At 42.6% G+C, this 13,542-nt stretch overlaps 1 protein-coding gene across 1 annotated transcript in view; it reads right to left on the bottom strand.

Moving 5' to 3' along the window:
* The window catches only part of ARID4B (AT-rich interaction domain 4B), a 168,793-nt gene that overhangs the window by 106,196 nt on the left and 49,055 nt on the right, over nt 1–13,542 (bottom strand). Inside the window, exon 2 of the mRNA XM_075862529.1 lies at nt 6,993–7,053. Coding sequence (XP_075718644.1) covers nt 6,993–6,998 — 6 coding nt within the window. The 5' untranslated portion in view covers nt 6,999–7,053. The remainder of the gene's footprint in view (nt 1–6,992; nt 7,054–13,542) is intronic.

Below are 13,542 nucleotides of genomic sequence, written 5' to 3'. Positions count from 1 at the left end.
TAATAGAGGGGAGGTACTCTGTTCAGAATCCTCAACACTTTGTTACGGCGTTCCACTTTTGAAAAAGAGTGTCTCTCTCTCCTGGAGGACCTGTTTTGCATTACACAGCCAGCCATTGATATGAATGGACACTTACAGCCATGTTTCTCCACACATTACATCTGATCCCTGGGAGGACAGGGGGACATTTTGTGATCAGTTTATTGTTAAGGGACCCTTCTAACAAGTAGGGATTGTCCAAAGCATACAACCCCTGTAAGTCACATGATTTTCAACATATTGCAATTTTGATAGTACTTTGTCCTAAAGAAGGACGTTTCCATTGGAATTTAATGTTTCAATATATAAATCAATGGAGATGTGTGAAAAGTTATTGGTGTAATGAATAATTGTCTTTTAAAAACATACATTTACACATTTAAGATTGACGGGCTAGAGATTAATTATATGCGAATGAATAGGACAATAATAAAATAAAAAAAGGACAAATTTGGCAACAAAATATTTGTGTTTATTTTTCTATATTTCACATCTATACATTTTTTATTATACAATCTTAAAAAAAAAAGAGAAAACACATAGTAGCAGCAGGAAAAATTCTATGTTCAGATGAAAATAAACAGATTTGTTTTTGTTTTTTGAATTCAGGCTAAAAAGGGAAAATCGGTTGTTAAAGGGGTGGACCGTGGACCAAAATTGACAGTGACACTGGCAGCAATGCTGGAGTCCCCAGGCAGAGCATCAGCTGATGCTCTGCTCGGGGACTCCAGGGATAGGAAACCCCTGAAGTCACTGTCCATATATATGTGGACAGTGATGTCGGCAGCAGTACTGGAGTCCCCGAGCGGAGCATCAGCTGACATCATTGTCCATATATGCTGCCGACGTCATTGTCCATATATGGACAGTGACGTTGGCAGCAATGCTGGATTCCCCAGGCAGAGCATCAGCTGATACTCTGCTCGGGAACTCCAGCTATAGGAAACCCATGAAGTCACTGACCAAATGTCTGGAGCAGTGCTGGAGTCCCGAGCAATGCGCTAGCTGATGCGCTGCTCAGGGACTCCAGCAATAGGCAATGTGACAGTCCCTTGCGGTCATGCCATTGATAACACGCCGACACGAACAGCACAAGAAGAAAGCCCGCAGTCACGTGGGGCCGTGTCGGCGCGTCATCAATATCAGAAAAGCTACAGAACTTCCGGGAACAATTCACAGGGTTTAGTACAGAATTTTTAATTCATGTGTATAGTAAGTGACTTCTTTTTACATAAAAAATGAATGCAAAGCAATTTTTGAAAGTTTTGGTCCCTGGATAACCCCTTTAATCACATTAAAAGAGCATTGTAATACGAGATCAACATAAAGGAAACAACACTAAGATAACAATTTCGTAGTCGCAGATTTTCATGCAGGTGGAAAACTATAAAACAGAATAAAGGACAAGTAACAAGGTAAAGCTTTAATGCCACGTAAATGAAAAAAAATGAAACTATTTAAAAAAAAACAACTATTTTTGAACTTTTTTTTGTACATAAAATCACAAAAGATTCCATTTAAAATCAAATAAGAGGACTAAAATACCACAATATAATTATAATAATTCTGCCTGTGTAAACGTTTAAAACAAATTTTATTAAACACAATTCATCATTAAAACATGTAGGGCAATGATTGCCAAGTGATCCAGATACAGGCGTTGGCAAGCGAATCCGGATAGCACACCGTAGCTTGCGAGGCGAATGACATGCACTTTAGCATCAAAATATAAATGCTTCACATGTAACACACACCACGCACATTAGAACCTGCCACGTGTGCTGGCAAATATTCAAGTGAATTTGCCTGCCACAGATATGATAAGACCGACTAACCCAACGCGTTTCTGCCCACATAAGGGAGCGTCCTCAGGGGTACACTTAGTCGAAATAATTTTTATTGATAAATGGCCGATTAGCATATGTTATGCTGTCTTTATTTATATTTCAAACTCGGCGCGCATGAGACATCTGATGTCGAAAACACTCTGAGATCTTATGCATCCAGAGCCCCACCTCCCTGGCCGGGGCACGATAGGGCCGCACTAATCAGACAACGACACGTCAAAGCAGACGCCCATCTAATCCGGCCGGCCCCCTGGTAACCAACAGGCCAACGGGAACGATGCATACAGCATCACTAGTTACATGGGAGGAGCCAAAGGCGGCCGTAGCAACTCAAGCCAAACACAGCACCAAATCGGATGCTGTAATGCAGCCGGAGACCAAAGCAATAAATAGAATGACAGCCCGAGGGCCGCAGGCTGATGCCCATACACAGAAGGATAAGGGATAAGATAAGACCAGGGCTGGCAGCTGCCATATAACCCCACATAAGGGCAAATAGATTGCCACATTATGCATGCAATGAGCACACACCGCAGAAGCACTACCATTAAACAAAGTGTCATATGTGGACCCCGATCAAGGGGGTCATAAATAGGGGATACACAACTGGCCAGTGGACCTAGCACTGAAACACCAGCCAACAGGGTCAGGCATCAGTGTCACCCCATTCAGCATGCAGGGCACCAAGAAAGACACGACCACATGCATAATGTGGCAATCTATTTGCCCTTATGTGGGGTTATATGGCAGCTGCCAGCCCTGGTCTTATCTTATACCTTATCCTTCTGTGTATGGGCATCAGCCTGCGGCCCTCGGGCTGTCATTCTATTGCTTTGGTCTCCGGCTGCATTACAGCATCCGATTTGGTGCTGTGTTTGGCTTGAGTTGCTACGGCCGCCTTTGGCTCCTCCCATGTAACTAGTGATGCTGTATGCATCGTTCCTGTTGGTTACCAGGGGGCCGGCCGGATTAGATGGGCGTCTGCTTTGACGTGTCGTTGTCTGATTGGTGCGGCCCTATCGTGCCCTGGCCAGGGAGGTGGGGCTCTGGATGCAAAAGATCTCAGAGTGTTTTCGGCGCGCATTGGGACCGACCATCAGATGTCTCATGCGCGCCGAGTTTGAAATATAAATAAAGACAGCATAACATATGCTAATCGGCCATTTATCAATAATTATTATTTAGACTAAGTGTACCCCTGAGGACGCTCCCCTATGTGGGCAGAAACGCGTTGGGTTAGTCGGTCTTATCATATCTGTGGCAGGCAAATCCATTTGAATACTTGCCAGCACACGTGGCAGGTTCTAATGTGCGTGGTGTGTGTTACATGTGAAGCATTTATATTTTGATGCTAAAGTGCATGTCATTCGCCTCGCAAGCTACGGTGTGCTATCCGGATTCGCTTGCCAACACCTGTATCTGGATCACTTGGCAATCATTGCCCTACATGTTTTAATGATGAATTGTGTTTAATAAAATTTGTTTTAAACGTTTACACAGGCAGAATTATTATAATTTAATATTAGTAAACGTATACCTACAATACCAACATTTTGAATTCACACCACAATATAATGCGGCACCAAATTGTTTAAGACTTAGACCTATATTTATAGGGGTTCTGAACTATTAGGAAAGCATGTTACTTTCTAATATACACCCAAATGTAATTCAGGCATCCTGCACCGGGATCAATTCGATTTATTCTCTTTAGAAAATTATAATTGCTAAAGTATAAGTCTGCATGTCACAAATGGTATCTAATTTCTGCTGATCACAATGAGAGAGCCGCGAAGAGAATCAGAATTTCCTACTTCTGAAGGAAGTATGTGGGTATCAGAAATGCTTATTATGCCTCGATGCCCATGACAAGGTTGCAAATCTGTGCCAGCTAAACATGCTAGATATAGATGATCACATATGAAAGTCTCTGAAGCTCTGCTACAAGCACAATACTGAATATCCGCCAGATCCTTTATGGACCTTGATTTAAAGTGGTTCTTCACATAAAGCGGATCGGTCAGCCTAATATGCTACCCTATATAAAAAGGCAGCATATTATAGATACAGGTCCGTGCTTCTTGTAGCCAAAACGGCACTACATTTGTTTTTGTTGCCATTTGGCTACCAGGAGCGCTGAAAACACACTTGACACATAGTTAAGAGTCTGATGTATTCATGAGGGGAGCGCTCCCCCCAACCTTCTGGCCAGTGATGGACAGGCGGCTAGCAGCCTGTCAGTCTCCGCAGAGTGTCAGACTCTTTTCAGCGCTCCTATTAGCCAAATTGCACAAAATTTGTGACGTTCTGTCTACTAGTAGCACGGACCTGCATCTATTAAATGCTGCCCTAACATAGCACACAGATCCGCTTTAAAACTGGAAGACCTCTTTCAGTTAAATTTTTTATGTAAATACAGCTTTTATTGTATAATGTAAAGTTATGTAGCTTTCTCATATAATTTGTTTCAATTCCCCACCATTTTCAAGATCTGATTGCGGTCAATGGAAACTTTCTTGTTTACATTTAGGAGGTTGAAACCCTCTACAGACCTAAAACTTCACTGTTGAGAGTTTGTTACAATGTATTCAGTATAGACCATACTATGTTATCCAAATCTATTACCAGCACAAGTCTCTACTATCCTGATAGTTTGCTACAATCGAGGTCATCATCAGATATATTTCTGGTTTCCATACAGTAAAATGATCAATAAATCATTACTAGAGTATGTCTGTTCTATGAAAATGAGGTTGTGAGTTGCAATATGATGAAGACAGACGTGAGGAATTAAGAAATGTGCACAACTAAGGGCCTGTTCACATCAGCGATGGCTTTCCGTTGAGGGGTTCCGTCAGAGGTTTGTGCGGGGCTCCTTGCCGGGGGGCCGTGCGGCGCTCTCCCTGCCGGGGGGCCGTGCGGCGCTCTCCCTGCCGGGGGGCCGTGCGGCGCTCTCCCTGCCGGGGGGCCGTGCGGCGCTCTCCCTGCCGGGGGGCCGTGCGGCGCTCTCCCTGCCGGGGGGCCGTGCGGCGCTGTCTACAAGGGGGCCGTGCGGTCGGCTGATGGTCATTTTACTGTGAGTGGGGGGCTGATGGTCATTTTACTGTGACTGGGGGACTGATGGTCTTCAAGTGGTTTCTGCGTCTGACCTCCAATTGAAATTAATAGGTGGCAGAGAATACCTGTGGCGCTCGTTTGGAGCTTTTTTGCCTGCATCTTTTGCATTAGCTTCAACGGCTTAAGAAAAAACGCGGAAAAAAAAAAAAAGGTCAAACAACGCTGTCACTTTCTGAAGGAATTTTGAGGCAGATTGTTTTTGCCTTCCAAAAAACGTGTGTGAACATATCCTAACAGTGTAGTGCTTGTTTTTAGCCGTTTTCTTTTTTTTCTCTTAACAATTCTTGGCAGGGGTTCCCTGAGGAAATTTTATTTTTCCAGTGGTGCCTCGAGTCCGAAAAGGTTGGGAAAGTCTGTACAAGGCTACAGGATCACGCCGGCCTATGCAAGGATTCAGTCGTGGAGCAGCTCAGTTCGTCAAGGGAACGGGGCATAGGCGAGTACAATTTTTGTTTGGGGGCACTGTCTACAAGGGGCTGGTGGGGGACTGTATGGCACGGTCTACAAGAGGGAGGTGGGGGAGGCTGTATGGCACGATCTACAAGGAGGAGGTGGGGGATTATGGCACTGTCTACAGGGAGGCTGTATGGCAAAATCTACAAGGGGGCACTATACTGTGTGGGGGCCACTAAGCGGACATTATACTGTGTAGGGGTACTACAGGGGGCATAAGACAGTGGGCACAATTAGAGGACAAAATAATGTGTCCTTGAAGGGATTGTAATATATTAGATAATGAAATATTATTATACTGTATGGGGGCACTAAAGGGGCATTATAATTTTTTTTATAAGGGAATTTTTTTTAATTACGGGAGTGGGGCGCCGAAAGATCATTTTGCACGGGGCGCCATCTATCCTAAGGCCGGCCCTGGGTGCAGTGATATAATAGATGACTCCATACAATGAATAGCTTCAGTTATAAACTCCCTGACTCACACTGACTGTCCATACTATCTGTGAATGCTGTGTGCAGAGTCCAGTGTATTTCTATGAGATGCTGCTCCTCACTGTCTCCTGCTTCTAAGGACTGACATGTAGAAATCTATCACTAGCACGAGGCAGAAGAGACAGGCGGAGCTACACAGGATACACTGGAGACTCTGCAGTGTGAGTACAGAAGTTCTATGTCACTGATCCATCACTTGATTCACATAGATAGAACTCAGAGCAAGTGCATTGTGATGAGACTCCACCCCTCTGCAAAGCCAGAAGCATCATGGGAAATGTAGTCTGCATTTGGGGAACCATATCAGAGGGGAAGAAGGAACCAAGATGGCACACAACCCATAAATTATACATCAACTAAAACAGATATACACAACGCATACACAGGAGCCAACAAATTATTCTTTAATAGCAGCCTATGCTGCACTATATAGGCAAAAAAAATAATTGCTAGTGTGTTTCTTTAAATCTCACTCCCTTAGCTTTAGACTCAGAATTTGTACATGGATGATAATCATTCAAGTACAGCCATTTTTTTTTTTTTAGTAAAGGTGCAAAAGTATATAGGGCCAAGGTAGAACAGATTAACCCCTTCTCGACAGAAGGGAAAGTATGGAGCAGGCTTACAGCCTGAGCCCACTCCATAAGTTGAGCGTGTCGGCTGTATGATAGATGCAGCGGTCAATAGAAACCGATGGTGCCGTCGTGGGGTGCCGATGGTTGTCTTGGCAGCCTGGAGGCCTAATAAAGGTCTGCCATCTTTGTGCTTCTATTAAGCCCTTCCTCGTTTAACACCTTAGATGCAGCGGTCAATAGTGACTTAGGCATCTAAGCCATTAATATTACTCTTGGTTTACTAGCATAGTAGAGCACATTACGTCAAAGTCAAAATAAACTCTGATTTCTGCTGTCTACAAAGAAAACCACACATTTGTTTATGAAATATTTCTCTTTGTACACAAAACATTAAAGCTCATATTACACATAACATTATTCCACAAAGAACATGGAATTGACAAAAGCAAAAGGATTTGATACATACCTTCATGATTACTGCAAATTAAGAAAACGTTTGTGGGGTTTTCAAGGCTCCAGTCTTAAACCTATCATACAAAAAACAAGAACAAAGTTAAGAAATAAGTAGTAAACAAAAGAAAATAGCAAAATAACATTGTTAGGATATGTTCACATCTGCATTGGTGGCTGCTGCGTCACAGATTTCGCCATGCTTGGGATAAATAGCGTTGCGTGCATGGTGTCCATTGAGCAGCACTGGTATCTGCTGTGTAATGGATCCAGCACTGCGTTGTGGCCGACCGTCATAAACTGAAACGCCGCCGCAGATGTGAACAGAGCCACACATGTTAGTTGTTAAGTATTTAAAGCGGTTGTCTTGTGAACACAACCCTTTTAAAAAGAAGCCGGTTTCTCCACACCCAGGCGATGCCACAGCCAGCCAGACATTTGAATGGCTGTCAGTGTAATGAATGGACAACACGGGTCTGCCAGCACTCTTACAGAATGGCTCTCCATTCTGGCACACAAAACGGCTAATAGGGCAGATGGACGGGGTTGTCATGATGAGTAACTTCGTTATAATTACATAATGCTAATATGAAGGGCAGGAACAAAGAGTCCCTGTTTCACTGATGCCTTGATAAAGGATCACCATGGTCTGAAACAGATCATACAAACTTATCTGTGACATTGGAGCTACAATAAAGTCTGCACCGAACTAGTACTGTATTTTTTGGACTATAAGACGCAGTTTTTATCTTAGAATCTGAGCTGTAATCTTCTGCTGCGTCTTACCTCCTGAAGGCAAACAGATGCCAGTAGCAGGAGACTGAGCTCCGAGCTTCAAAGGTCCTTGCAATGCAGTGTAATGGAAGCTGCATGTCCTGTGCTGTGTGTAAAAGATCTCTGCGCTATCTGCTCACTGAACAGTCACATCTTACACACAGAATTCTGTCATCTCACTGTTCAGTGAGCAGATAACACAGACATTAGTACACACAGCACAGTAAATCTGTGTAAGTACTGACCTGCAAGGACCTTCTAGCCACGCCCCCTCCTATGTACAGAACAGCAGGGAGAGCAGATTCAACACCATTAACCCCTGCCTCTCCACACCTCTGATGTCTGGTGGGATCAGGGGAAGGTGAGAGCAGTATAGCTGCCAATATCTTGTATTTCTGTGTCTGACATAGTTATGGGGCACTGTGGCTGGCATTGTATTGGGGCACCGTGTTACCCTATTGTCTCAATATTACCCAGGAAATGTACAGTTAAAGGCAAAACTTTTTTTTTCTCCTCTTTTATGCTACAATTTATGGATACGCCTTATGGTCCAGTGCATCCTATAGTCCGTAAAATACGGTATATTACTACTCGTATGCTTTCCTGCTTTTTGAATGCAGGGAGATGAGTAGAGTCTATGCTTACAGTTGCTTTGTTTTTTGGCAGTATATCTTTATTTTATTTTTTTAGCAAACATTTATACCTCAACTCTATGGCCCAAACATGGTGTGAACAGAAACAATTTTGTATTATTGCCTGTTGTCTATATAGCGATCACAAAGTCAGAAGCAGGTAAGATCACTTTCTGCCTTCAGCCATGTTGAAAGTGCCGCAGTAGAATAAATAACCGATCTGAAGCAATACGTTGATGCCAATCACTTAGAGCCTCTAATTTTTTTTTAACACCTTGGAGAGAGACACAGTCAGTTTTGGCCTAGTGGACACAGCCACTTTTTTCAAATCGGACATGTGTAACTTTATGTGGTAATAACTTTGCAATGCTTTTACCTATCCAATCGATTCAGATAATGTTTCCCGTGACACATTGTACTTGATCTTTGACTCCCTGCTGCATACCTACACATTGGCTTGTCGTGGCAGGTGGGCTCGCACATTTTGATCAAACTGAGCGCTAAGAACCTCACATTTATTAACATAATAACTATAGCAGTAATGCAATAAAAATAATAAAAATGCATAAACAATAAGTGTGTATCTGCATTTTCTTGTTACTGGTAATACATTAGTCACGGCAGATTAGCACCTGCATATCTATTTCATGTGTTAGGAGGAGCTGACCAACTCTTTTTGTTTGTAGTATTGTCATCTTTACGTCACAATGCTAGCCACGCCTCCCCTACACCGTGTCGGTCTCAGAGTCATGGTATCGCGATTGCACCGCCTCTGATGCCGTCGGGATACACACAGCTCCAACATACACGATAACGTAAATTCTGACATCGCACACCACACCTGACCTACGTTAGGATCTTCGGCGGTGTTTTAGACAGGGACCGCAGCACACTTGCGGGCAGCGCCACAAGCAGCGGTCAGCCACCATTAATATTTAGCGCCAACAGAACCATACAACAGACCCCAGTACGGTTCAGGTAAGAGGCAACGGCCTAACCATCGACAATCCTTAAAATTTTTGTATGCTACTGTTATGGGCACTATATACTGATTATGCTGCACTATATACAGTGAAGGAAATAAGTATTTGATCCCTTGCTGATTTTGTAAGTTTGCCCACTGTCAAAGACATGAACAGTCTAGAATTTTTAGGCTAGGTTAATTTTACCAGTGAGAGATAGATTATATATATATAAAAAAAAAAAAGAAAATCACATTGTCAAAATTATATATATTTATTTGCATTGTGCACAGAGAAATAAGTATTTGATCCCTTGGGCAAACAAGACTTAATACTTGGTGGCAAAACCCTTGTTGGCAAGCACAGCAGTCAGACGTTTTTTGTAGTTGATGATGAGGTTTGCACACATGTTAGATGGAATTTTGGCCCACTCCTCTTTGCAGATCATCTGTAAATCATTAAGATTTCGAGGCTGTCGCTTGGCAACTCGGATCTTCAGCTCCCTCCATAAGTTTTCGATGGGATTAAGGTCTGGAGACTGGCTAGGCCACTCCATGACCTTAATGTGCTTCTTTTTGAGCCACTCCTTTGCTGCCTTGGCTGTATGTTTCGGGTCATTGTCGTGCTGGAAGACCCAGCCACGAGCCATTTTTAATGTCCTGGTGGAGGGAAGGAGGTTGTCACTCAGGATTTGACGGTAGTTGGCTCCATCCATTCTCCCATTGATGCGGTGAAGTAGTCCTGTGCCCTTAGCAGAGAAACACCCCCAAAACATAATGTTTCCACCTCCATGCTTGACAGTAGGGACGGTGTTCTTTGGGTCATAGGCAGCATTTCTCTTCCTCCAAACACGGAGAGTAGAGTTAATGCCAAAGAGCTCAATTTTAGTCTCATCTGACCACAGCACCTTCTCTCAATCACTCTCAGAATCATCCAGATGTTCATTTGCAAACTTCAGACGGGCCTGTACACGTGCCTTCTTGAGCAGGGGGACCTTGCGGGCACTGCAGGACTTTAATCCATTACGGCGTAATGTGTTACCAATGGTTTTCTTGGTGACTGTGGTCCCAGCTGCCTTGAGATCATTAACAAGTCCCCCCCCCCCCCCCCGTGTAGTTTTCGGCTTAGCTCTCACCTTCCTCAGGATCAAGGATACCCCACGAGGTGAGATTTTGCATGGAGCCCCAGATCGATGTCGATTGACAGTCATTTTGTATGTCTTCCATTTTCTTACTATTGCACCAACAGTTGTCTCCTTCTCACCCAGCATCTTACTTATGGTTTTGTAGCCCATTCCAGCCTTGTGCAGGTCTATGATCTTGTCCCTGACATCCTTAGAAAGCTCTTTGGTCTTGCCCATGTTGTAGAGGTTAGAGTCAGACTGATTAATTGAGTCTGTGGACAGGAGTCTTTTATACAGGTGACCATGTAAGACAGCTGTCTTTAATGCAGGCACCAAGTTGATTTGGAGCGTGTAACTGGTCTGGAGGAGGCTGAACTCTTAATGGTTGGTAGGGGATCAAATACTAATTTCTCTGTGCACAATGCAAATAAATATATATAATTTTGACTATGTGATTTTCTGTTTTTTTTTAAATATAATCTATCTCTCACTGGTAAAATTAACCTAGCCTAAAAATTCTAGACTGTTCAGGTCTATGACAGTGGGAAAACTTACAAAATCAGCAAGGGATCAAAAACTTATTTCCTTCACTGTATGCCCACATTCTATATGAGACGGATGTTATATATATATATATATATATATATATATATATATGAGAACATATATGCGCATGTTGATTTTTAACTGATTATGTTCAACTGATATTGACTGTAACATATGAATGCTATGTGACTGTTCCTTGTATACTATCCCCAGACACTGTGACCTGCATGTGTGCGGATCCTCCCTCAAATATAATATACATATGTAAAACCATGTGAATACTACATATGTGAAATCATGATTGTACACGTATGGCATACGCATTAGGCACTACGTATACACATACATTTCTATATACATATGATGATCATAAAGATTATTACGGACATCCACTACTCATGCTTATCCATATTGGATGGCACCATGATGTTATCCATGAATAATATGAATACCTATACCAAAACCAGGCCAAATATTCCATATAACGATCTACATATATCAATATATAAGCACAATCCCTATATATATATATATATATATATATATATATATATATATATATGGATTCTGCATAATAGGAGTTTGTCTATTCTCTATGAAAACTTTTCTAAGTACCATCATCTATTTAGAATGTGATTACATTTGAAATAAAATGATATGTATGTTTGTATTTCACACGATATTGTATCATGTATGACATTCTAGAGATATATATGGAGCATTTAATATATATCAATTTTGTCTAAATGTAAGGCAGCCCCACAAGCAGCGGTCAGCCGCCATTAATATATAGCGCCGATGGAACCATACAACAGTCCCCAATACGGCTCAGTGCCTGATGAAGGTCAGGTTGCCCGAAACATCGCACTTACCCACTGGCATAAATAAAGAAAAATAATATTTAATCTCCAGCTTTCTGACTGTGTATTGTTGGTCTATTCGTCCCTACTGGTCCTCCAATCACTTTTATACACATTGGGCCATATTTCACATCAGTCAGGAATTGACTATATGCCCTATAGTTTCGGGACTTCCATTTATATTGCAGAATGTTCATTGTCTATATCCCTCATGTTCTTATTAGCCTTGGCAGCAATTTGTGTGTAGTGACTCCCCACTTTGGTTTTGGGGTCGAATGGATTAGCCCTGTCCCAGATCTCATGAATGGATTACAGCACAATCTTGATGTACACACATGAATTGGTTAGATCTATATTTATCTGTATGAATTATTTAAAGCGGTTGTCCACCTTCTGACAACCTATCCACCGGATAGGTAATCAATAAGTCATCGGTGCGGGTCAGACACCCGGACCCGCACCGATAAGCCACTCCAGTGGCCTGCGGGCACCGGATGTTGTGGCACATAATGCGATGTACGGAGCCGGAAGCAGTTGGCTCCCTACATAGCATAGCGGCCGTGCTGCAGGTCTGCTCCTATTCACTTGAATAGGAGGAGAGCTGCAATACTGCTGCTTGGCCGCTATTCCGTGGCCGGACCCAACTACTTCCGACTTGTGCGTCCGATGCACGGAGGCACCGGACCAGCTGATCTGTGCGGGGTCCGGGTGTCAGACCTCCACAGATCATGTACTGATGACCTATCCGGTGGATAGGTTATCAGTTGTCAGAAGCTGGAAAACCCCTTTAAGCATTTTGTGAATCAGTGATGTACATTCTAACAGTTTTGTATAATTACATGAATTGATTTGGGACTATAGTGCCTGTACCCGGCCGGGTATGTGACATTTGCTGTGATGCAGGATAACCTAGCTAGTGATCGCTTCATATTTTAAACGTAAAAGGAATACAATTATTAATTTTCTACCCTCTAGCGGAGTGCCATTTTTCTCAGTTTTGTCGAATCCCTTTCCTGTTCCCTATTGTCATTACCTTTTCCCTGGGAGGCACCTTATCTTATGCACTGTGCTAATGCGGCGTTGTGGAGATCCATTTTCTCCCTTTTTATCTTTGCTTACATTGTAATTTATGCTAGTGTTAAAATTTGGTCGATACGTTCAGTGTTTATTTATGAAAAACACCAAATTTGGAAAAACTAGCATTTTTCTAAATGTAAATGTTTCTGCTTAAATGACAGATTACTACACAAAATAGTAACTAGTTAAAGAGGCTCTGTCACCTCATTATAAGTGCCATATCTCCTATATAAGGAGATGGGCGCTGTAATGTAGGTGACCGTAATGCTTTTTATTTAGCAAAACTATCCATTTTAAACCACTTTATGAGCGATTTTTAGCTTTATGCTAATGAGTTTCTTAATGCCCAAGTGGGCGTGCTTTACTTTAGACCAAGTGGGCGTTGTACAGAGGAGTGTATGACGCTGACCAATCAGCGTCATGCACTTCTCCATTAATTTACACTGCACTAGCGATATAGATATATCGCTATGTGCAGCTACATACACAAACACGAACATTACTGTAGTGTCCTGATAATGAATATACATCACTACCAGCCTGGACGTGATCTTTATTCAGAATCCTGACATGTCTGTAGCGTGCGTCTCTG

This window comes from Rhinoderma darwinii, chromosome 4 (genome assembly GCF_050947455.1).
Source record: "Rhinoderma darwinii isolate aRhiDar2 chromosome 4, aRhiDar2.hap1, whole genome shotgun sequence".
Taxonomy (NCBI): Eukaryota; Metazoa; Chordata; class Amphibia; order Anura; family Rhinodermatidae; genus Rhinoderma; species Rhinoderma darwinii.
The sequence above is the reverse complement of the archived record's forward strand: the minus strand, read 5'-3'. Positions and strand labels throughout refer to the sequence as shown.